The following is a 26312-nucleotide window of genomic DNA, read 5'->3' on the forward strand; positions in this document are numbered from 1 at the left end:
AGGGCGGAGCCGCCGCGGCCTGTGAGCAGGAACCGGGCTCGCCGGCCTCGGGGCGGAGCGCGGCCCGCGCGCAAGAGCCGGACCGCGGGCGCCGCCCACAGTGCTCCCGGGCCCGGCCGAGCGAGGCGGCGCGGCTTCCGCGACATGGGGCGGTTGCTGGCTCTGAGCTTGCTGGGGATAGCGCTGGCGTTCCTGGGCGAGAGGCTCTTGGCGCTCAGGTAGGTGGGGCCCTCTCGGGTCCCCAGGCTCGGGATGGCCGGGGCTGCGCGCGAGCTGGGACCCCGGAGCCGGCGGCCGCGGAGGACCTCTGCATCGCTCTGCTCCTCGGCCGGCGGAGCTCCTCCACCCCAACCCCCAGCCGCCAGCAAAACCCGGCACAGTTTGGGCTGAATCGCGAGACTTCCTTCATAGCGAGTTTTTGTCAGCTTTTGCTGCGCACCCAGGTCTTTCTTACCTAAGTTGACAAGCGAGTGCTTTGCGATTTACCCAGGGGCGAACCTAGTGCTTTAACTTGAAAACAAAACTATTACTCATGCACTGAAACTTTAATTATAAAGATTTATTTCAGGCCATTGGTGCTGCTTCCCTTTGTTGCCCAAACCAGCCTCCGTCTTTAATAAAGTTGTTCTCCATCTCTCCCCTGCAGAGTTTGAGAAACTCTTCCTCTGCTCTCTAATCTTGGCACGGTTGATCAAAGATACTTAAGATAGTCAGCTATTGTTCTTACATCACTTCCTTATTTATCTCTTCGTCTGGGAACACCAAAGCCAGAATGCCAAACAGGACACGCCTAGTCCATCTCATGTTTTAGTTATAAGGAAAAAACGTGGGTGATCAGACGTCATTGTCTCTAAATTATCAACTCAAATTACGTTAAGCCTCACGTGAAAGAATTCCAGAAGTGTTGAGCACCTTCTCTGTACGCTGTGCACTCTTAGCCTCCTGTAATAGAGTAAGGCACCGTCCTTACCTTTAAAGAGTTTACCCTATTAAAGGGAAGGAGAGAAATAAAACAAAGAGATAAATTAGGATGTTCAGGACAGGTACAAATCAACCCCTGTTGGCTTAAGGAGGAGAAGTTACAACTCCTGAAGATGGAGTTCAGGAGGAAGAGACACCTGACACTAGCCTTAAGGGATGGGTGAACCACAAGTGGGGATGAAGGAGGCAGTCCCAGATGGAGAGTGCAGCGTGAAGAAAGGGAATGGCGGGGGAAGTTTAGATTTGGGCAGAGCATAAAGTTAAGGGATGAGAACAGTAGGAGTAGGGTTTTGAGATGGTTAAACCTACGTTGAAAAATTGGGGCCTGCCTAGATAGGCCAAGGGGAACTAGCAATGTTTGTTGTATGTGTTTTATTTTTTTAAACAGGAACCTCTTTAAAACATCTAAAGCATAACCAGGTGGGCTGTGTAGAGATGACCTGGGAGGCTGGACTGGAGTAGAGCAGGGGTTCTCAGTCCTGGCTGAGCCTTAGGATCTCCTGGAGGCCTGCTGTCTGGGCTGCACCCCCAGCAGTTCCGATTCTGTTGCTCTGGGTGGGGCCCGGGCATGAGTATTTTTTATTTAAAAAAATTCTCCTGACAATTCTAACATGCAGTTGGAGTTGACAAGTACCAGAAGAGAGAGCAAATAGACCTGGGGAAACTAGTTAAAGTCTTGCAGTAGATTCGCCCAAACTCTGGAACCCCAGGGATGAGGGGTAAGGCCAAGGTGATACTACAGTTTCCAGCTCTGCTGTCTTAGCTGCAGCTTCATCTGCTCATAAAGGGATGCCAGGAGGAGGAACAGTGTCTATGCAACAGGAAGCATCAGAGTTGGAGGAGGAACATTTACTGGTAAGAAACGGACATGTTGAGCTTAATTTTCATGTTATATAAATGACCATCCTGTTCTGCAGAACGTTATCGAGTTGGGTGATTTTGTATGATCTGTCCAGCTCTTGGTTTCAAAGGCAGGACCACTAAAGTTCTCAAGCTCATTAAATTATCCCTAAAGTTCAAACCACCAGTGTTTCCATAAGTTGAAGTTTTCTCAATTAGCAGTCAATTTTTTCTTCTTACTAATCTTAAGGTTTTAAATTTAAGTCCCTTTAAATGATAAATGTAGATGCGAACCTAAGAAAAAGTAAATAAAGCTTATTTAATTTACATAGAACGCACCTGATAAATCATTTAAATTTGAATGCATCTTTTCTTTATAAAGACTTGACTATAATAAACTTTATTGAGCAGTGACTTCATAGGGTTGTAATCTCATTGGACAGTTGAAGGCTTATACTGGCTGATGTGAGAATGTTGGGGTGAATGATGGGTGGCTAGATCTAGCAAATAAAAATGTAGGACACCCGGTTAAATTTGTATGTCAGATAAACAACAAATCATTTTTTAGTATATGCATATCCCATGCAATATTTGGGATATAATTAGACTAAAATAGTATTCATTATTTATCTGAAATTCAAATTTAACTGGGCATCTTGCATTTTATCTGGCAACCCTATGAGTGCAGAATATCAAGTGCCTGCTATTTACAAAGTTTGGTGGAGTGCTTAAATGCATAATATTTCTCCTTTCAGACCCTTAGAGTATTTTGAAAAGCAGCATGTTCCCACCTCCACATAAAGAAAGGCCCTTCAAAAACAGGTTTTTGGTTTGTTTTTTCCTCTCATCTGCGGCCTTCTATTTCATTATTCTATTTTTAGAGATGGCACTTTGGCACTCAGGTTATTTCTCTCCCCCAGGGTGCCCACTTAAATTTCAACTTGGATTTCAGGTAAACAGTGAATGATTTTTTAGTATAAGTATGTCCTGCATGGATAAATGGAATCAAGGTTGTCTCTTTCCTTCTGAACTATAACTGGCTAAGGTTCCCGGGGGAGGATGGCATGTCACACCCAACTTTTCCACTCCTCCCTCGTGCAGCAATAAAGGAAAAAGTAGAAATACAAACATGTCCCCAGGCCAGTGCTCCCTGTTGCAAAGCACACACCCTTGAATGAATCATGAGACTTGAGTATATCAGAGACCTATGCCTGAGCAGGAACTCCAAATACAAGCATCTGAACTTTTTGCTTGTTGCCTGACACCCTTTATGACAGCTCCACCAAGAAGCTATCCAGTCAGCTTTTGAACACTTCCGAAGGGGCAGACTTGTTTTCAACCACCATCCTCCTTATCTATTGTGTGACTACTGTGTGCTGGTCTTTGTGTTGAAAGTATCAGCAGTTCATTATATTAAACTAAAACATACATTTACTGACATTTGGAAAGAAAGCCCTTTTACCTTCCTGCCTTCTTCCAGTCTTCATATATGTCTTCCTTCCTATATTATACATAATATTAACTGAGGCTTGGAGAGGCTGCCTAGTTAGTTCAGAAGTTAATGCCAAACCTGTGCTCTAAGCCAGGTCTTCTGATTCCAAATACAGTTTGTCCCAGCTCCACCACGGCCTCCTCTCTTCTCTGCCATTGGAGCAAACTTTCCCCAGCTTTACAAGCCTAAGCACAAATTCTTAATTAAGTAAGAGCATTACAGGGGACCAAGTGGTGAATTCCAAGGGGTTTTACAAGTCTGTTTGTGAAAGATAAAGCCCCAGTTTGTCTGAATTTAAGTCTGTACGTAAAAGATAAAGCCCCATCAGTGGTTTGTAAATTCAAAGGCAGTGAGATATGGAACAAACCTGGTAGTAACACTGTGTTCCCAGTTTGCTCAAAGCATACTGGCACACCAAACTGGTGCATCCTTACTGTTACCACACGATGAGGCAAGATAATCAGTAACTGCCCGTGACCCATTCCACTTTGGATGGGTAATGCCTTTTCCTGAGTGAAGGAAATAGAGATTCATTTCATGGTAATGACTGTTGGTTAAGGGTTCATGCTTTGTAGCCAGGTCGCCTGAATTCTCCACTATTTACATGAGACCTTGGCTTTTATTTCACCTTTCTGTGCCTCAGTGTCCTAATCTGTACGATGGGGATAATAGTACTATATGCTCCATATAGGGGCTGTAAAAAATAAATGAGTTCATTCTTGTAAAGTGCTAGAACAATGTCAGACATGTAGTAAGTGATCAATAAAGTTACCTATGATGACAATGACGTTGGAGCAGGGGTTCTTAGATTCTTTTGTGCCATAGATCCCTTTGGTAGTCTGGTGAAGCCTTGACTCCTTCTCAGCAAGCATCATGTTCCTAAATGCATAAAATAAAATACATAGGATTACAAACCAAACTGAAATACTATCTAAGTTAATACTAATTTAAATACTTAAACTCTATTGCCAAACTATTTAAAAGATCTAATGTAGGATATAATAACATGGCCTTCTTTATTAAAGCCTTAAGTAGATCTAGAAGTAGTTGAATACCTAACAGTAGATACTGTGAAGCAGAGATGAGTATAAATGGTATTTTGAGATATCTACAACAACTAAAATGTGATGAAACTGTCTGTAATTTCTGTTAGTGACAGAGTCACAGGTACTGCTAGTAGAAAGCTCAGTGGTTTGTTGCCTACACTCATCATCAAAAGAAATATTCAGTTTCAGTCAGAGGTTTAACTAAAGATGTGTATTTTTCTCCCCATCAGAATTCAGAAACCCCTGAATTTTACCCATGGACTCTGTGAGGGTCACTGGACCCCAGATTAAGAATCATGATGTACATGTTTCTGATGGGGGTCATTGGAGGAATGATTTCTGGCTCAGTTGAAGGAAGGCAGTATGCATTCTTTCCTGTATTATACCTATCATATACTCGTAACTAAAAGGAAAATAACCAAATTCTAATGAAAAGGAAAAGGAAAGTGAGAAAAACAAAAGGAACCTAGAACAAAGAAAGCAAATAGCTTTCATCTAGAGTGTCCATTTTAATAGACTAGTAGTGGTGGCCTGGAACATTGTGTCTAAGCTGGCTCTGAGTTAAAGAGAAAGAGTGCTGTAATTGATTAGCAATGTCTGCATGACAACAGAGTGGCAACTGCCACACCATCTCTGATCTAGTACGTTCATAAGCATGCTGTGGACATAAAGTGTTAGGGAGCAAATAGGCTGCTGCAAAAATATGCCTTATTTGTGTTTGTACCACTTATTTATTTATCTGTTTTTGGCATTAATATATATAGGCTTATTGATCTGCTAGTCCAGAGAGTTTGCATAGCTTTCTCTTGTATATTCTCCAAACTTCTTAAACCTGTTACCATTTAGGAGTGCTTTCAGCTGCAAGTAGCATACACCAAATTAATGGTAGCTTATACATATTGAAGCTTGCTTCTCTCACATGATACAAACTCTGTGAGTCATTCATCCTAGAGCTTGTCCATTGAGTCAGTGATCACATCAAGGAACTAGGTTCTGATGTTTTTGTTCTTTGATCCTCCACTGTTGGCTTTGTGTCCTCATACTTGTGTTAAGGATGCTGAATGATTGCTGTAGTCCCAAGTACCACATACATGGTCAAATCATGAAGAAGGAAGGAGTGTTGCCAGTTAGCGCTCTTCCTATGTCTGCCCTTTCTACCAGTAATAAATGTATCTTTCCCAAAAGGCTGGGTCATATGATTACCCCTAAAGTACAAAGGGGGCTGGAAGCAAATATTTGGCTTGCCTGCTTCTGCAGTGGAAAAGAGCAAGGAAGAAAGGGGTGTGAATGGCTTTAGGTTTGTTAGCTAATAGTGGCTGCCACTCTGGAGTACAGAAGTCCACTAATGAGTAGGGGACTGGTAGTTCTGCCAGGCAAAAAGCCTAGCAGTTTTCTCCTGAAAGTCTTGATGGGCCACAAAGGATGGAAGCAAAATCCTCTCTCTTTAATCATAAAGGAAACACAAGAAAAAATGACTTGATTAACTAGTAACAGTCCTTGTGTTACTCTTCAGTTTTAATAGCGGGCAGTCTGCATATCTAGATATGATATTGTACAACTAAACTAGCTGATGAAGATCACCCTGTCAGCAAAGTGTAACCATTAGTCATTGACGCAAACCTAAGTTGTCTCTGAAAAATAACCCATACCAAAGTGTCCGAACACATATGAATTTTATTTTATCCATAGAATTTTTTGAGAAAGGTAGATGGTAATCAACATTACCCCATCTTTGTTTAGTCAAATGGGCATAAAAGTAAGTTGTATAAAATTGACACCCAAACCAACACATGATACAGAAACTTGATGAAACTTCAGCTGTGACCTACTGACTTAAATTTACATCTGTTTCTGGAATCACACAATGTCAGTAAACCTTGGAGGTCATTTAGTCTCATCCTTATTTTTATACATAAAGAAGACTAAGGCCTGCAGAGATTAATTGACCTGCCGAAGGTCATGCAGTCTTGCTGCTATGACAGAAACGTGGTCTCTTCACCCCTTCCTGAGAAAGATACAACAGCAGATCAGAGCCTCTGGGTGGAACTTCCTGGCTGGGTGCTGAACTTCAGGGAAGTCATTTTCCTTACCTCTAAAATAGGGATAATGGTACCTACTTCTTCGGGTTGTTTTAAGAATTAAATGAATTCATTCAGGTAAATCACATAGAACAGTGGTAGGCTCAATACATGTTGGCCCTTCTTAGTATTGATTTCCTTTTACCACCCATGATTATCAGCAGCACCCTCCTCACTAGTATTACTTCTACTACTTATGTAAGGCTAAGCGTACTTGTTTTCCCCTTTAAATCACTGCTGGGACTCGTAGACTTGAGATTTTTTTGTATTTTTTTTTTTACTGCTTTATTTAAATTTTTTATATGTTATTTTCTTTATTTTTTCTATTAATATATTATATATATATGTATATATATATATATATATATATATATATTTTTTTTTTTTTGCGGTACGCGGGCTTCTCACTGCTGTGGCCTCTCCCGTTGTGGAGCACAGGCTCTGGACACGCAGGCTCAGCGGCCATGGCTCACGGGCCCAGCTGCTCCGTGGCATGTGGGATCCTCCCAGACCGGGACACGAACCCGTGTTCCCTGCATCGGCAGGCGGACTCTCAACCACTGCACCACCAGGGAAGCCCTATATCTTTATTTCATTCATTTATTTTTATTTTATTGCTTTATTGCTATGTTGTTTCAAGAAGTTTAACAGTATTTGAGTTATATGATTCCAAATACATACTGATTAACAGTTTAATTGGAAACTTTCATATATATATGGATATATATATATGAATTGCCAAAATATATAGTTGCCACCACCTGTTGGTAATTCTGGGTTGTCCAGGCCTCGGCTTCTTCCATCTCGCCAAGAAACCAGTAGCCTTCCCCATATTCGGTGTCTAGAAGTCCGAAGCTGGCAAGGATATGAATAGGAGAGAGACAACTGGCAAATTGTCATGTTGTCTCTTAAACGTGTGGTACGTGTGAATCACTTTGAAACATGTAAACTACTCTGCAGGCACGCTTGTCATTCTTTGTGGATGTGGAGAACAGAAAGAGAAGGTGAGACAGTGAGAGCAGGGAAAGCCTTCAAACAACAGAGCCCAGATGTGTTTGCCCACCCTGCTTGGTGGCCCTGTACTCCAGGGTGGGAAGGAGGAGGGAAGATGCTTTATTAGAACTCAACATTTTCTCATTATGTCTTCACTTCCGTTTTTATGAAATTACAACAGCAAGTAGTTTGGCTAGAGTAGTTGGTGCTCTCCAACCTTCTCACCCCAATAAACAGTCACGGGGATGGGACTTTCTCCACTTGTTTCTTAATATCTATTTATGAGGTGTCTTCTGTGAGCCAGGCTCTGAACAATGCCATTTTCTCTTGGCCTGCTTTCAGTCACTGTGTCATTTTGCAGAGTCTGGGCATTTTATAGCCCCTCTGGGTCCTCAGAAGGAAGACAGGGCTTCTGGTTCTACATCTGAAGCTCTTCCCACAACACAAGAGCTGTGAGAAATGGGACCTGGTGCCGTGTATACATTTGCGTAGGAACTTGCATTCCAAGTTGTATTTGTTGAATTATTGTTTTCCTTTTACGACCCATGTTCACATATAGAACTTTGTGATATGCATTTTTATTTTATCTTCATTTCTGGTGCTATTTTATGTTCCTACCCTTGTTTTCTGTCTTCTCTTTTATCTGCTTTAGATTTATGCTGTGTTTTATGTATTGCTGTAAGCCTCTTTAAACCCTTTCTGCTACAAAGCAGGGAATATGTAAACAGATAGATTTTTTTTTTTAACAGGAATCGACTTAAAGCCTCCCGAGAAGTAGAATCTGTAGACCTTCCAAACTGCCACCTGATTAAAGGAATCGGTACGTCTGAGAAAATGCTTGTTACACAGCTTACATTCCTTGGCCCACAACACTAGAAAACTCATTAACAGTATTTTGGCACATAATTACTGTTTATCAGAGGAAAAGTCACATTAGATCAGCAAAAACCTTTTCAGTCAATCTCTTTTGATCTCATACACCCTGTATTTCTTCTTCTCTCTTACTCTCACTGTGATTTATTAATTATTTGTACAATCCTATGTTTGTTTTAGACTTCTTGCTTGCTTAGTGACTTTGCTGAACTCGTTTTGTCGTCTGTATTCTGTATTTTGTCAAGTCTGTATTTTTGTCAAGTCTGGATTATGTGTGGCCACTGAATTCTGTGTACCATTAGCCCAGGAGTCAGCTGGTGAAGTTAAGTCAGAAGGAAGAGAAGTTATAAAATAGAAAATAAAAATCTCCCAACAGGGCTTCCCTGGTGGCGCAGTGGTTGAGAGTCCGCCTGCCGATGCAGGGGACACGGGTTTGTGCCCCGGTCCGGGAAGATCCCACATGCTGCAGAGTGGCTGGGCCCGTGAGCCATGGCCGCTGAGCCTGCGTGTCTGGAGCCTGTGCTCCGCAATGGGAGAGGCCATAACAGTGAGAGGCCCGCATACCACACACACACAAAAAATCTCCACCCCCCACAAATATTACTGAGCCATGAAAAAGAATGAAATAATGCCATTTACAGCAACATGGACTTAGAGATTATCATACTAAGTGAAGTAAGCCAGACAGAGAAAGACAAATATCATATGCTATCGCTTATATGTGGAATCTAAAAAAAGTATACAAGTGAACTTATGTACAAAACAGAAATAGACCCACAGATATAGAAAACAAACTTATGGTTACCAAAGGGGAAAGGGGGGGAGGGATAAATTAGGAGTGGGATTAACACATACACACTAGTATATATAAAATAGATAGGGACTTCCCTGGTGGTGCAGTGGTTAAGAATACACCTGCCAATGGAGGGGACACGGGTTAGAGCCCTGGTCCAGGAAGATCCCACATGCCGCGGAACAACTAAGCCCATGCGTCACAACAGTTGAGCCTGCGAGCCACACTACTGAAGCCCACACATCTAGAGCCCGTGCTCCACAATAAGAGAAGCCACGACAATGAGAAGCCTGCACACCGCAATGAAGAGTAGCCTTGGCTTGCCACATCTAGAGAAAGCCCGTGCGCAGCAATGAAGACCCAATACAGCCAAAAATAAATTAATTACTTAAATTAAAAAAAAAAAACAAGGTTCTACTGTATAGCACAGGGAACTATAGTCAATATTTTGTAATAACTTATAATGGAAAAGAATCTGGAAAAGAACATATATATAACCGAATCACTATGCTGTACACCTGAAACTAACACAACATTGTAAATCAACTATACTTCAATAAAATATAAATAAATAAATAAATAAAAATCTCTACCTCCCTCAAAAATAACCTCAGAGATAGAGTTTCTGTTTTATCCTTTCTGGTATTTCCAGTGCAAATGCAAACAAATATATGCATATACATTTATATCTATTGTTTTCACAAATGGCATCTTAGTATAAGATTATATTCTGTAACTTGCTTTATTCTGAACACAGTGTGAACAGATTTCCACATAAGCACATGTAGATCTACCTCATTCTTTTTAATATTTGCATGTACCATGATTATTTACCCAGTTCCTTAATGCACATTTGAGTGGTTATAGTTTTTTGCAACTACAAGCAAGTCAGTGAACTTCATTGTACATATAGCTCTTGCATTTGTTTATCTGAAGGATAAATCTTTAATAGCAGGATTATTGTTCAGTTAGCACATATGTTTAAAGTTTTGATAGTCTTTGCTAAATTGCTCTCGCGTTGGCAACACTAATAAACTCAGTACCCCATGTTTATAACCACATTCACTCCAGACAGGATTCATAATGCTCTTTTATCAAAAACAAAGTAGTGAGCCTTTTCTGGATCACACAAAGAAGGCTTCCATTTCATGGAAACTATTTGTTTTCAGAGAAGCCTTTTCTACTTCAGAGCTTCTTTCTGCTCCCTGCTCCTCCTGTACACATCTGTTTCCTCTGTGCTCTTGTCCCCTTTTCCCATTGCTACTTTTGTACTTTTTCCCAGTCCTATCTCCCTTCACAAGACTCCTGGACTTCTCTCTCCTGGGGTTTCCCCTCTTTGTTTATTGCCCAAACACTTAGCAGGAGGATACAAACTCAGTGTCAAATACCAGATTGTCCAGATTGAAAAGGTCTGTGCAGGATAATGCAGACTGTCCTAGAATTAAGGTTGTCTGGAGTCCCAAAAAACCCAGCAACTGCATCCTGCCTTCTGGCCGCAATCACAAAGAGTCCCCTTGGAACCGGTCACTAAGCAAAAGCCAGATGGCGTCTGGGAGGGACGTTGTACAGGTTGGGAGGTTGAGTCAGTGATCTCGGAGGTTACTTTTGCTACTGAGTTAATAAATGTCAAATTATTAAACAGCCCTTGGCCCTGTGAAGCCCACCTTCTGCGAATTCAAGTCTCAGAGTAGACAATAGGGCACAGCCAGACACATTACTGTACAAACTGCCAAGTGTATTGCTGCTACAACTCACTGGAATGGAGGGCTCCTCAGAGAAAAACAAGTCCAACAACATTTGTATTCTGAACAGGCATCTGTCTGTGTTTGTGACCTTTATGTTGTGATGTGTGTGAGCTGCTGTCTGGAATTGGGAAGAATGAGGAAATATGTCACCTATGGCCCCTCTTGTGAAGTGTTTAATGCCTCTGAGGCACTTCAAAAGGCAACAGAGCGAAGACGATGAGTGATTAGAAGCACATTTGGGATACTTTTTTTTTTTGCGGTACAAGGGCCTCTCACTGTTGTGGCCCCTCCTGTTGCGGAGCACAGGCTCCGGACGCGCAGGCTCAGCGGCCATGGCTCAGAGGCCCAGCCGCTCCGCGGCACGTGGGATCCTCCCGGACAGGGGCACGAACCCATGTCCCCTGCATCGGCAGGCAGACCCTCAACCACTGCGCCACCAGGGAAGCCCCTGGGATACATTTTTAGATCTAATTAGAACTGTGCTTTTTCTCTCCCCCTTCTTTGCTTTTGCTCTGTGGTTAGCATACACTATATGAACATTCGTTGAATGCTATGTCAGTGATGCATAATGGTTAATAATAGCTTGTGGTTATACGTTTTTAACAAAAGTTGCTTATTCAGTGGCCTTTGACTACAAAGGAATAACAGGGCCTACTTTCCCATAGGCAAAAGCAATGTCCCTTGGTAGGCAGCAGGAGTAGAGGGGTTCTCTTTTTTAGTTTCCACTTTGGAAACAGTAGCAGCCATGCAGTTGAGGCCAACTAATCCCTCCAAGAGGTAAGGGGACAGGTATATCCCCTGTCCCCCCAGTTCCCATCAAGACAAACACACACACACACACACACACACATAAAATAAGCCTACATTCACCATGACTAGAAATGAACTCTTTGCAATTCTTAGGTGCTTTATACATATCATATCATCTCATGTCTTTCTGTTTTAATAAGTAATAATCACTACCACATATCATATAGGATGTGTGCCTTCAGGGGGTCAGAAAGTAAGCTCACTATTTATTCTATTGTATTCCTTTCCAATGTATCTAACAGACAGAAACTAACATTTGGTATAATATCGACATCTAAATAATAAAAATTATAATTAAAGAGCTATTTAACTCTATTTGAGGCTTAAAAGTTTAAAACATTTTAAAATGTCTTTGAAAATGCTGGCATTCAGAGTCCTGGACTAAAACAAAATTTTGAATGGATTATTTCTCGAGTTAATAAATGATTTTATACACTTGGCAGTCAAGATCTTTATAATAACTGCTGCTTGAGAGATTTTTTTTAAAAAAAGCATTAAAGTTTGTAGCCCTTGTCGTCAAGTACTTTACAATCTACCTATGAAAAGGAAAACAGAAAAACCCACTATGTGAGATATAGACGTATTTTTTCTTTTTATAGCAGATAAGGACCTAAGGCTCAGAGAGGTTAAATAACTTTTGCAATTTTTTTCCCAATATAGTATTTTCTCCCAGAGTGATTAATACACACATCTGATTAATGAACCAAAAACATGGAAAATAATAGGCTACATTACATTTTGGATACTCTGTTGGGTATGGCAATGGCTGATTTGCTGTTATAAAGTTACAATAAGTAACTTAGAGAAGAGAGAAATTGATTTTCTTTTATGTGACAGTCCAAAGATAAGCAAATGACCTCGGGTGATTAGATGACTCTGCTCCGTGTGGTCATTCTGGGACAAAGGCTGATGAAGCAGCACAGCTATCTTCAACATATTGCTTCCATCTTGGTATAAGACTAGAACTCCAGTTGTTGCCATTTCCCAGCAGGAAGGGGTAGAAAGAAAATTTACATGGATATTTTTACTTTATTTTACCCAGTAGTTGCAAGTAGTTTACCTTGTACTCTCATGTCCCATTAACCTGAACTCAGATAAATGGCCACCTCTATCAGCAAGAAGGGGTAGAAAATGCCTGTAGCTATGTTGCCGTGTACCTGTAGCTGAAAAGAAAGAAGGGGAGTATGGATACTGGGGAGCAGTTGGCCATCTCTGACACAGATAGATAATTGCTAAAGGAATAAGAAGGGATCAAAATCAGATATGCTAAGTTAGAAGACTTTCCACAGAAAGAGTGTTTGAAAGAAAAGTACAGGATATGAATTGATGAAGATCTTGGTGAAAGGCATGGAAGCAAACATTTTGGGGGAAAAGCCAACATATGTAATTGACCACAGTTGGATTTACAAAGTAAAGTGTCTTCAGAGAGGAACCAGGGGATGGTTCTGAGAGAGAAATTTCATTAAATGCTAGGTTGTATTTTTTCTATGCACTTTTAAGTCAGAACAAAAGACTTGAATCCCAGCTTCCCAGTTTGTGACCTTGAACAATTTACTTACCCTTTCAACGGCTCCATATTCTCTAGTCTAAAATTAGAGATAATAATATTGCTTCTTAGAGTTACGAAAATTATATGAATTAACATATGTAAAGTACGTATAAGGAGCCTGGTACTTGATAAACACTTAATATATGTTAGTAGTTATTACTGTTACTACTCACACTACTACTATTTCTATTATTGAATTAGAGGAGAAAAAATTAGGTGTTATGAGATGATAAAAGCCTACTGTCATAATGGCTATAGAAATAAAGATCGGGGAGAAGATCTGGAAAATATTCTAAAGAAAGCTACAGATATGACTTTTTTTCCTTGGAATTAGGCAACGGGATTAAACAGAAAGAAGCAGCAATGTGGTTGACATGAATGTATCTTTTAAAAAACATTGTTCTTTTCTTGTTTATTAAAAGAATATGATTATTTGTAGAAATTTTTAAAACAAAGAAATCACTCAATCCCACCACCCAAAAAACATTGTTAGTTTTTTTCTACATATCTTTTCTTTGTCTATGTGTGTAAGCATGCACACGTTGAAGTTAAATTGTCTTAAATGATTTTTCAGGAACAACAAATTTTAATTAACTGAGCTCCTACTCAGTGGATCTAGAAAGCAGAACTTGGACTAGAATTCTGTGTGCAGGTGTGTGTGTGTGTTCGTGTGTTTGTGTATGTATACATGGTGAAGTGTTCCTTGGTCCTTGCTCTTTATCAGTTGAGAAACACCATGGCACTAGAATCTAGAGGTTTTTAACTTTTGGGAGGTATTGCAGACCCTTTTTTTTAATCTGCTGAAAGCCAAGAACCTTTTTCACAGAAAATGTCTTATCTGTACATACACAAGACATTTTGCATTGCATAGAATTTCAGAGGGTTCATAAACTCTTTGAAATCCATATGTGGTTACTTAGGGGTCCACAGACCGCAGGTTAAGAACTCAAGCATACAATACTTAAACTTATATCTGTCTTCTTTCTGAGAAGCAAGCATATGGGTCATCTTTATGAAGTGAAGTTTTGGGCTTTTTTTTTTTTTTTTTTTTTTTTTTTGCTTTTCTCCACTATGATGGAGCCAGCAACACTGGAGGTGGCCAGCCAAATGCAAACTGAGGAATCAAAATCCATATAGCTGGATAGATGCTGTTTGTTTTTGACAACCTAGAAATAATCGTGGAGAAATCCTTTGGAGAGGGCTTAAAGTGGAAGGTTGGATTTTGTGGACTCAAAGAATGTGTCATGATTTGGCTTAATCTAAGCCATTTTTATTCCTCTTTTCTTGTGTTTGGGTCTATTCTGTCTGTGGAATTTACACAGCGAGACCACTGGCAAGGTCTTATGTCTAATTATTTGCTGTGCTGTGTGGAGTGTACTGCAGACAATCGATAAACAATCAATAGTAATTGTAGCCTGTTTCAGAGACACTGTTAGAAGTTTCACCTGGCTTAGGTGCATGGTATTTTTCATTAATCTTCTTTTGCTAGTTTTTTTCCTGTAATTTAAAGCCTAAATTTAAAGATTAAACAGAAAGCTTTCTTTGCTTATGAGAACAAGCAGGCATTGTTTTTTAAAGAGGGACTATATAATCCCAGGTGTTTTATCTCTGTTAATGAGAGAAATGTCTGTGTTTGCTTCCGATTGAGTGAGCCGAGAAAGGGACAAGAATATTTGCATGGTTAAATGAAGATGAGCCCTTCATTCTGAAAGTAATATTCCCCTGATGTCAATTACTTTGGTACAGACATCTGGATGTTTATCATAAGAGTGTACAGATGTCAACTTTTTCGGTATTATAGCTGGAAATGTGGTGATTACTTGACTTTGATTTGAGTAGACATAAAATCTCTAACATTTAAAGTCAGAAGTTCACTGCAGGAAAGGATTTAGACTGACGTTTATTAAAGAGAGTGGTTCCTTGGAAGAAAAAATCGGAACCATTCCGAAAAATACAGATACTGATAAAGTAAACAAAGCTCTACCTAACAAGTCACAGAATTCGAACATGACATTTATCTATTTCTTGAACTTAACAGAAGCCGGCTCTGAAGATATTGACATACTTCCCAATGGTCTGGCTTTCTTTAGTGTGGTGAGTATCTTCCTTCCCCCCCACCCCCCAGTCTCAGTGGAGGAGGTACAAGGGAGTTTGATGAGGCCTTCAGAGCAGTAACTTGTTTTTAAAATTCCTGACTTTCAAAAAAAAAAAAAGGTCAAACAGGATCTTGGAAATTTTCTGAAAAAAAAAGACAGGTCAAACAGGATCTTGGAAATTTTCGGAAAAAAAAGACAGGTCAAACAGGACCTTGGAAATTTTCCTCCAGCTTCTCTGAATGTAGGGATGAAAAAGTCTTTGCCAATTGATTTATTACTCTTTATGTTCCCACTGCCTTGCACTAAAATATTCCAATGCGATCTGTGTTCTAAAAGTTTGTTACTAAAAAGGGTATTTCGGGCATTATTATGGATATTTGATACTACATTATGCTATTTTAAATACAGCGTCTACCTTTCCATTAGATATTCAATTTGAAACTAGTATTCTTGCTGTTATTATTTATTTTCAAACAATATACCAACTTTCCTAGACAAAGGCCAGTGCTTTTGCTTTCTTTCTTTTTCCCCAAATAGCCTAACTTAAGTGGAATGTCATTGACTGAGCTTATTTATACCCTTCACTTTTGCCTTAATTTTTATAAGCTGAAAAATAACAACCTTTTCAGGCATACATTACAAAGACTTTAAAATTGATTGGCCTGAGTGATGCTAGGCTACACCAATATGCATTCTAATTAGAAAATTGTATATGTGGGCCAAGGAGGAAGTTCTGACCACCTCTCTCTCCTCCCGGGAGTGGGCCAAGGTGAGGGACCTTGGCATCTTCATGGATTCAGTTTTTCTTGAGAAAGAAGTATCCAACTTTGAAGGCAGCCTGTAGTTATTCTGTTCCCTCTCAGCAGCCATTACTTTCAGGCACTGAGACTCAGGAAAGATGTGAAAAACTTGGAGATGCTTCAGAAGAGAGTCACAACACTAATAAAATAGTTGTCAGACTTAGGAGAAAGGTGAGAGAACTCAGCTGAGATGAGAATGAGGGTTAGAACACTCTTCAGGTTCCTGATGGTTTTTATATGAAAGGCTGTGAGTGGCTGGTTGTTTACCACAGAGGGAGAAAAGAAATACTGTAGACTTTGGCAGAAACATTGATATTTACGTGGGTTGGCCAAAAAGTTTGTTCGGGTTTTTCATAGCATCGTACAGAAACCCCAAACGAACTTTTTGGCCAGCCCAATATTAAATTTTAAAACTATGGCTTTAAAAGTTTTAGTTAATTACCTACGCACAATGAGTAAAATGGCATTTCTAGGAGGACTCTGGGTTTGTGTAGAAGCACATGCTTGCGTGCATATCTTATATTCTTAGGAAAAAACACTGAGACTCCTAGTCAACATTATTCATAACTAAAATGCAAATATCCAGAGTAGAGTAGAAGGCAGTTGCTTTTTTTTTTTTTTTTTTTTTTTTTGCAAAGAAGCTGTTTTCAGAGATTTGCGTAATCCAGAAGTCACCTATTTCAAGATTTTCTCCCCACAGGAATAAATCTGAATTAGGAGGGGTGAGGTCTCCAAGCCCAATAAATCTACAGCCATTTTAGCTAAGAGGCTTAATATAGTCACAGTGACCTTGTAGCCAAGTCAACAGAATTTCTTCTGCGTGTTTTTCTCTTATCCTTCCTTGGTTATATGACTTTTCTTTTCTTTTTTTCAAATTTAGAAACAATCTCATTTTACTGATGTTTTTTAATTTACTCAGCATTGTCTCTAATATTTCCCAGAATGCACTCCTTTCTAAATGAATAACCCCTATATCATGGCATTTGTTTATTCTTCCAAGCATTGTAGCCAATTAGCCCATCCTATTCCACAGTTATAGGCTTGAGGGGCATCTCAAAACTAACATCACACTTAATGAGGAATTAGATGACACAGAATAGAAAAAAGATTTAAATGACAGTGTGAATGTACTTAACACTACTGAACTGTACACTTAAAAATAGTGAAAATGGTAAATTCTCTGTTATGTATATTTTACCACAGGTGGAAATAAAATAAAATTTGAAAAAGAGAAAAAACAGGTTAAAATGATAGGGAGTGTTAAAAGATGGGGAGTATTACAATAACTATGGAGAGTTATTACATCCCTGGTAGAGCTTCCTGAGCATTGAAACCCTATCATTTATGGGACATTAATAAAGAATACAGATTATTAACCACTGAATTGGCACTGCCATGTAGCAATAGCATAATTGCAGTTTATTCTACTTGTTGGGCCTTGAAGTTGTGTAATTTTGATAGATTTTTTTTAATTGGAGAAAATTTCTATTAAATACAATTTGTGCATAAAGTGAGATTTTTTTGGTACTCTTTTAAATTTGCATAAAGTATGACTTGAAAGATTTAAAAGAGAAAAGACCTCGATTATTTTAGTGAGTGCTGAAAAAGCATTAAATAAAATTCAACTCTCATTCCTGATTAAAAGCTCCAAAATAACTAGAAGTAGAAGGAAACCCTCCAGAAACCTATAGCAAATACCATTCTTAGTGGTGCAACATTAACTGCCTTCTCATTAATGTTTAGAAAAGGAAGAAAATGCCCTAAAATACTGTAACTATCAGTAATCTACTAGAGTTCTTAATAACCCAAGAAAAAGAAATTTGAGGTAGAAAAAAAGACAAAACTGACATTATTTTCAGATAGTGTGATTACCTGTTTTTTAAACAGTCCAAGAGATTCAGCTAACAGACTCTTAGACCTAATAGGAGAGTTGAGTGATATGGTTGTATTCAAAATGAACATATAAAACTCAACGGCTTTCCCATGCACTAGGAAAAAACAAATAGGAAATGTAATACTACTACTACTACCAGTAATAGTAAGGTTCCATTTGAACAGCAACTTAATTTCTGAAATTTATACAGAAAAATAAATGAGCAGAAATATTTAAGACTATTTTGGAAAGGTAAAGCAATGTGGTGTGGGATGTGAGGACTTGCCATATATATATATATACGTATTGTATCTTATAAATAAAGTTACAGTAATTAAAAAGTGGCATATTATCACAGGATTTAGGCATGAGTCCAAACAGACCAATATGTAAACAGGGATCTAGTACATGATAAAAGCAACATTTGGAATCAGTAGGAAAAGGACAGACTGACTACACGCCAAGCACTGATCCAGGCCTTGGGGTCTAGCAGTGAACAAATGAGACGAAGTCCCACCTCATGTTACAATGGGGAGAGAATGAATGTGCGTCAGATAGTGGCTTATCCCCGCCCTCAACTCTGTGTTATCTCCCAGTCCACCAACCTTCTGGTTACCCTCTGAAGAGACTAAACCCTTAGTCTTCTGCCTCAACTCAGAAATATCAGTTATTGCTCAGCTTTCAGCCTCCCAGCTTCCAATTATTTTTTTTTTATTGTTTCCTCTCTGCTCTCTTTGTGTTTGCAGGTTTATGCCACCACCTTTAGCCAAAGTCTCTATCATTTATTTATAGTTGCCACTTTAGCTTAAGTAAAAATACTTAAGCCTTTATATTTAACTTTTTCCTCTGTTTTAAAAAGGGTCTAAAATGTCCAGGTCTCCACAGTTTTGCACCAGATAAGCCTGGAGGAATACTAATGATGGATCTAAAAGAAGAAAACCCAAGGGCACTGGAATTAAGAATCAGCCGTGGATTTAATTTGGCTTCATTTAATCCACATGGTATCAGCACTTTCATAGACAGTGGTAAGAGCTGATGAGCTACCAACATTAAAAAAACTTACAGTGGTTTGCAAATGACTATGGAAAATAGATTTGGATCATATCTGTAGTAAGAGAACAATTAACTCATGAATTACTTCTGTATTCTTCATACAAATAAGTCCATCATTTGCCTCTTCAGCTGGCAGTAAGTTATACTACATTTAGAAATTTCTAACGGTTAACACCTGAAAGAATGTTTAGATTTCATAACCTTTTCAAATATTATCATTACATTGAAAAAGAGCTATATTTGTGAATTCAACTATTAACAGATTATTCATGAATTCTGTATATGGAGTGGGAAACACTCTTTCTTAAAGGTCAGGGGACCAATGATCAGAAATAACACCAGACAGACAGTGATGGGAAAGACGGGAAGAAGAATGATCTGTTAGGTCGTCTAACAGCTTATACATTCAACCTTTCCTTGCTCGTGGTATTTAAATGTCAGTGTCTGCCCAGAGGTCCTATGGTTATATCTTGTAAATTAACTCTGTTCTTTCAATCCTTTAGATAACACAGTTTATCTCTTTGTTGTAAACCACCCAGAATTCAAGAATACAGTAGAAATTTTTAAATTTGAAGAGGAAGAAAATTCTCTTTTGCATCTAAAAACAATCAAACATGAGCTTCTTCCAAGGTAATTAGTCCTTTTGTTCATTCTCTGATTTATCTGTAGCATTTTCAAATATTCCCTATGATGGTCCTTTCACCTTTTGTAAGAGCTGAAATACACATATATATACACATAAACAAATACATGTATTTATATGTGTATGTGTGTATACATAGTTTCCTTGCAGAGCAGGGAAAGTCGATATCAGTGTTCTGTGTGGGCTCCCTTGAGAAATAACGAAATGCTGGACTACCGGGGATTTGCTCTTCAGGGACATCTTAAGAGTAGAAGACAAACCTCACCATTTTTCCTTCTGTCACCTCCCATTTCAGATGACTCACCATCCAAATAGTAATAACACCTGTCCTGCCAAGGAAGAGTAGTCTGCTTTATATGGAGTTTGTATGCTTAGTATGGGGCTAGCAAGAACTGTTTTCACAAGGTAGCTGTGGGCCAATGGCCCTGCAGAATTGGAAGTGGGTCACTGCTATTTCAAGAACATAAAGCTGGTTGATAATGTGACTAAAAAAGAATGATGTGCCCCTCCCTGGCTCAGCTGCATCTTTTAAGTTTGAACTTGATGAATATTTTTAATTTCTGTCACTTCCCTATCTAGGACTTAAGTGTGTAACTGCCAACCATTCTTCCAAAAATTCACTTCATAATAAACAGGAGCATAAGTACCATCCAGGCAGCCTTTGTGTTAGGGCGCTGTTTCAGAGAGGGGACCCACCTTCCCTGTAGCTCTGTTTTTCCTTTAACAAAGGAGAAAGCCACTCTTTCAGATATTTTTGCATAGGATAATTGGAATTTAAATTTAATAACACCCTTACCTAACTGGTTTTAAAAATGTAATTGTTCTTAGCATATAAATCTCTCACCTGAAGCATTTCACTATGGCAATTTCATCATTCATCTCATCTCTCTGCAAGTGTTTATTGAGCGCCTGTTCATTCTCGGCAGGTCGGCTTTGTGAGTCAGGTAGAAATTGAACAGTCAACCTTAGTTTGACTAATAACTAAGCAAAGGAACTCAGGAAAATCCAGCAACTGAGAAAATGGAAGCTACATAAATGTTATTGACAGCCCAATCAGCTCACCAGCCAATGAGGCTCCACCGAGCTCTCTCCCTTGGACAGCTGTGTCTTTTCGTATTGTTGTTAAACCCTACATTTCTTGCTGTCAAAAAACACACTCTGTTGGCACCAAGTTCTTTTTCCTTTTATAATAACCTGCCATAATTGCTAAATGGCCTGTCTTCAAATTACCTGGTACCATAAAAAATTGTTCTCCAGCAAATGATATTATAGTAGATTACATATGACTATAGCCATGTGATTTTAGCTGAGCTTTTCCTGGGAAACCTCTCACCAAAAATTTAAAGCACATATTATGTAAACCTTCTGGAGACTTAATCTTTAATACTGAGACCAACTGGCTTTTTATTTTCTCTCACATGTTATTTTTCTCTTCCAGTGTAAATGATATCATAGCTGTTGGACCAGCACATTTCTATGCTACCAATGACCACTATTTCTCTGATCCTTTCTTAAAGTATTTGGAAACATATTTGAACTTACACTGGACAAATGTCGTTTACTACAGTCCAAATGAAGTTAAAGTGGTAGCGGAAGGATTTGATTCAGCAAATGGGATCAATATTTCACCTGATAAAAAGTATGGTCTCTTATAGAAGTATTTTCATTTCTTCTCAGTCATGGTGCTGGGCCAAATTCTTTACTTTGCTTTTTTTTTTTCAATGTAGAAATAGCTTACTTGATATTTTTGGTCTATGATAAATATACTATATATAATATTTACAAATATTACTATAATATAGAATACATATATTATATGTAACATATTATTAAATAGATGTTTTATATAAAATATATACATATATGTACTATATATTTACATGTAATATATAAATATATATTTATATACAGTATATAAATTTGGTATATATCATTGTAGAATTTAATTTTATAAATGTAAATTTTTATAAAATGGGTTCATATTTATATATTCATATTAAAGTATTAGGTAGGTGTTTTCCTTTTAAATAAATATATCATTGTTTTATTGGCTGCATATTATTCCATTTTCAGGATGATTGTAAACTAATTTAACCAATTCTCTATAAATGGATATGTAGGGTTTTTTTTTTCTGTATAAAAACCAATTTTTTTTTTTGGGAGTTTTATTAATTAATTTATTTTTGCTGTGTTGGGTCTTCGTTTCTGTGCGAGGGCTTCCTCCAGTTGTGGCAAGCGGGGGCCACTCTTCATCGCAATGCGCGGGCCTCTCACTATCGCGGCCTCTCTTGTTGCGGAGCACAGGCTCCAGACGCGCAGGCTCAGTAGTTGTGGCTCACGGGCCTAGTTGCTCCGCGGCATGTGGGATCCTCCCAGCCCAGGGCTCGAACCTGTGTCCCCTGCATTAGCAGGCAGATTCTCAACCACTGTGCCACCAGGGAAGCCCCTAAAAACCATTTTTTATTCCTCATTTACCACTGAAACTTATCCAAATATTTTTAAGGAAAACCCCCCCAAGGGAGAATTACATACAGCATACTGGTTAAATCTTCAGATTTTGGAGTCATATAGACCTAGGTTCAGATGCCCACTGGGCACTGGCTAAATGTGGGGCTATGAGCGCCTCCTCTTTGCACATTTGTGCAAGTGTTTCTGTAGAACAAACCCCTCAAAATAGAACTACTCACTTAAAGGGTGCTCCTTTTAAATGTTAACTTTAATAGATACTGCCAAATTGCCCCCCCAAATTTTCTCACTATTTTTATATGTCCAACTGTAACCTATAGGAAGGATATTAAAGTCTTTATTAACTTTCCCTTTTACTACCTTAGCACACTGAACAATTTAAACTACTACAAATATAACATGAAATAAATCTGGCATTCTGTGACAACTAAATGTCTATTTTCATGACAATTTCTTCTTTCTTGTTGATTACAGAAAAATGAATATAGAATCATTTAATTTAAATTGTCTATTATTGATCCAATCCAACCTCTCCCACCAAATCTCTTTTTCTCCTCAACTCTCATCTTTCAGTTATGAGAGTCAAACTTTCCAGTCACCCAAGCTAAAAATAATAACAATAGGGCATCCAGCTTTAGCTCCATCTCTCTCACCATTCCTATTCAGCCATTGAGCAAGTCACACTGGTTCTATCTGTGCTTCCGTCCCTGACCCTCACCCCCTCTTCCTTCCCATTGACACCTGCTTGGTTCAGGTTCTCATCCTCTCTGGCTGGAGTATTACACTTTCTTCCCACTTGTTTTCAGTCCACTTCCATTTTTCGCACTGTTGCCAACTTTGTCTTTTATACTCCCCTGCCCTTTCAAGATATCCAAAAGAGGGACCTCAGTCTGCTTCATCTTTGAATCCTCATACTGAGCACAGCCAGTCACAAAGCACATGCTTAGTAATTGTTGAACAGAACTGACCATTTGATATCATGCCACTCTGTTATTCCAGAAATTCAGTGGACCCCAGTTGCTTATCAAATCAAGGCAGGCTAATGGGTTGGACTTTCTTTAATAAGCTAGTTCCAACCTCCCTCATCTACTGTTTCCACACTTACTATGCTTTAGACAAGAACTCATTATTTTGCAAAACTGCCTCTCATTCTTGCCCCTGTGCCTTTGTTCACATGTTTTCTTTTGCCTAAAAGATGCTTTGTCCTCATATCCTCAAATCCAGTCTCTCTTTCCATGTCCACTGCAGATGCCCCTTCCTTTGTAAGCCCTTCTGTTTTTTTAGGAGTTAGAGATTTCTTCAGTCTCTAGACCTGAAATATGTCTTACGGTACCAATCATGCTGTATTATTTGTTTAATGTGTCTAAACCATCTGATCACCCCAACACACTACAAACTTTTCAGGAGAAAAGGCTGTGTCTTCTTCATGTTTATATCTGTCACAATACTGAGTTCATGGCTTTACACACTATAATTGCTCAATAGAACAGTTGCCATGGAACAGGCAATTCAATGAGAAAAATTACCGTGAAGTAGTCCATTAATTCACCCTCCTTAGATATAGACAGATTGTTCTGAATAGATACTTATTTCTAACTCTTACATTTCTTGATGTTAATATTTATTAAATATTAATAAGTATTAATATTCTAATAAAATGTGTTCTGTTTTATACCATATGTTTCTACATGTAAATGATCCCTTGAAATATCAAATTATGTTGTAGAATGTAAAAGCTTTTTTTTTGAAACCAAATATTTGTTTTACTGTCCTTTCAGTGGCAAATATCACAGACTTTATATTTTATATGATGTCCTATATTATTTTTCCTTACAAACTTTTTGGAAAATAATTTAACAATTCCGTGATTGTTGTAGTAACACTGAATTGATTTTGAAAGCTTACTTTTTAAATAAAAATTGACCTTTATCAAGCATTCCTTGAGGGCCCATCATTGATTAACTTCTTGGCAGGTTATTAAGACTTATTCATCATACTGTGTTAATGAAGCTTTATATTAGCCTGGGGCTCTAACCAGTATGTCCTTCCTGCAAAGGTACATCTATGTTGCTGATATATTGGCTCATGAAATTCATGTTTTGGAAAAACACCCTAATATGAATTTAACTCAATTGAAGGTAAAATATTTCTTTCTTTATCTAAGATAGACATTAATCTTGAAATTACATAGTTATACTATAACAATTCCTCACTTAAAACAGAATAGCCAGTGTTGCTATTCTGGCTTTTTCACTGCTTCCTCTCTGTAACTGGCCAAGTCTCTTGTTTCCCACAATCACAAGAACTGACTGATTACATGCAGCAGTGTGTTGGGAGGGATATTTGCATCAGATTTAGAGCCCATTCCATGAAGTACTGATGGCACCTGATGAATTCCAATAAGAATTTTCACAATTGAAAAGACTAATAGATGAATTCTGAAATGAAGATTTATGCAAGTTGTCAGTTCTTTCAATAATAAATGAAGGTAGAAATTGGGTTCCACACCATTATTATTTTCTTCCTGCTTGACAACACATATTTTAGATTGATTAAGAATTTCCTATTTTGCTTTGAATGAATTCCTTGAGCTAACTGATCACTGTGCATCTTTTAAGGGGAAAGGAATTCATTTTTTAGAGAGATTGATTATTGCCCCAACTTTCTTAATTTTAGGAAAAATGAAAAGTGACTCTAAACCAGTGTATTAAATTTATTTTAAGCAATATTGGTGTTAAAGGGTGGAAGCAGGAGATGGGTGAACTTTCCCCATATGCATAGGGGCAAGAAAGTTTAGCCCTAAATTATTTAATCAAATTTCTCATGGCATTTAGATATTACATTTTTTTCATTTGGAAGGTACTCAAGTTGGATACACTGGTGGATAATTTATCTATTGATCCTTCCTCGGGGGACATCTTGGTAGGCTGTCATCCTAATGGCCAGAAGCTCTTCATTTATGACCCGAACAATCCTCCCTCATCAGAGGTGTTTATATTTTTTAGCTTTTCAACCTTAATTATTCAAGTCCTTTTAAACTAATAATACAATAAACTTATGTGGTGATTGGTTTTGTAATTGCTTTAAGCCAATAATTGGCAGATTTTCACATTGTTCAAATACTTTTAGAAAAGTAATCTTTTGATGTATTAAATTATGGTGGAAACTAGTCAAAAGACCTTTTTATAAAGACATGCGCCCTCCTTGTGTGGTATGCTGGCAATTTTTTAAATACCTGGCTTATTGTCAGCTCTCCACATGTCACTACTTTTGTTCGTACTAAAGTAGTGAGAAAGTAGGCACATTAGTGTGGAAGTATTTCTATTAATGCTCAATTACTATAATAACACTCAATCCTGTGTTGGCATGCAATAACTAGATGGTTTAAGAAAGTACTTTCTTTGAAGGTTTAACAAAGTAACTTAAACATTTAAAAAATTGGTAACTGCTATTTTCAACAGCATGTCCTCTTAATCATTGTGTCTTTGTGGAAGATTATTGGTGACTGAGTGACATGGGTGGATGGTGGTTCTATATTAATCCTTTGTATCTCCTGAATAGGTTCTCCGCATCCAGAATATTCTATCTGAGAAGCCTACAGTGACTACAGTTTATGCCAACAACGGGTCTGTTCTCCAGGGAAGTTCTGTGGCCTCGGTGTATGATAGGAAGCTGCTTATAGGCACTTTATACCACAGAGCCCTGTATTGTCAACTCTAAATGGTCCTTTTGCTATGCAGGCATGCTAGCTTCTCTTAACAATTTTTTATGAATTGCTAATTCTGGGGGACTTTAACCAGCAACGCTGACCCAGAAATGTATGACATGTATAGTAAATTTATTTCAGTAACGAAAGCCCCCCTTCAGTTCACATAGCACTTTTAACGTAAAAGGAAAGTGAACAGTTTTTTAAATTGCCAAGTAAAGGTGAGAGAAGAAAGCTGCTTTCGGTAAAGTGAATACACTTTGCATAAAATAAGCCTGCTTTCCAACTGCCAGAGCATGAATTCCACTGAAACAGGGTAGATTATATTTCCTTAAAATGTAAGTGACCTCAGCTCCACCAGTGTGACCACTGTGACTCAGAACTACTGATAGGTAACATGTTTTGATGTTTTGTACTTACATCTTTGTTTACTATTAAAGAGTTGGAGTTACATTAAAGACTAACTAAAATCCAA

The 26312-nt window shown here is 38.4% G+C and overlaps 1 protein-coding gene across 2 annotated transcripts; it reads left to right on the forward strand.

Annotated features, from left to right (window-relative positions):
- The first annotated feature begins 82 nt into the window (after positions 1-82).
- On the forward strand, positions 83-26312 carry PON2 (paraoxonase 2). 2 transcript variants are annotated; one of them, XM_081244305.1, is made up of 9 exons: positions 83-218; positions 8180-8250; positions 15239-15294; positions 18829-18994; positions 19562-19652; positions 21104-21304; positions 24188-24269; positions 24991-25119; positions 25693-26312. In XM_081244305.1, the coding sequence occupies exons 1-9, from the start codon at positions 145-147 to the stop codon at positions 25849-25851; spliced, it is 1029 nt and encodes a 342-aa protein (XP_081100431.1). In that variant the 5' UTR covers positions 83-144; the 3' UTR covers positions 25852-26312. The 2 variants fall into 2 exon arrangements, with proteins under 2 accessions (XP_081100431.1, XP_081100430.1); XM_081244304.1 differs by having other exon boundaries at positions 84-218; positions 19526-19652.

The sequence above is a fragment of the Mesoplodon bidens genome (genome assembly GCF_964165515.1).
Source record: "Mesoplodon bidens genome assembly, chromosome: 9".
Taxonomy (NCBI): domain Eukaryota; kingdom Metazoa; phylum Chordata; class Mammalia; order Artiodactyla; family Ziphiidae; genus Mesoplodon; species Mesoplodon bidens.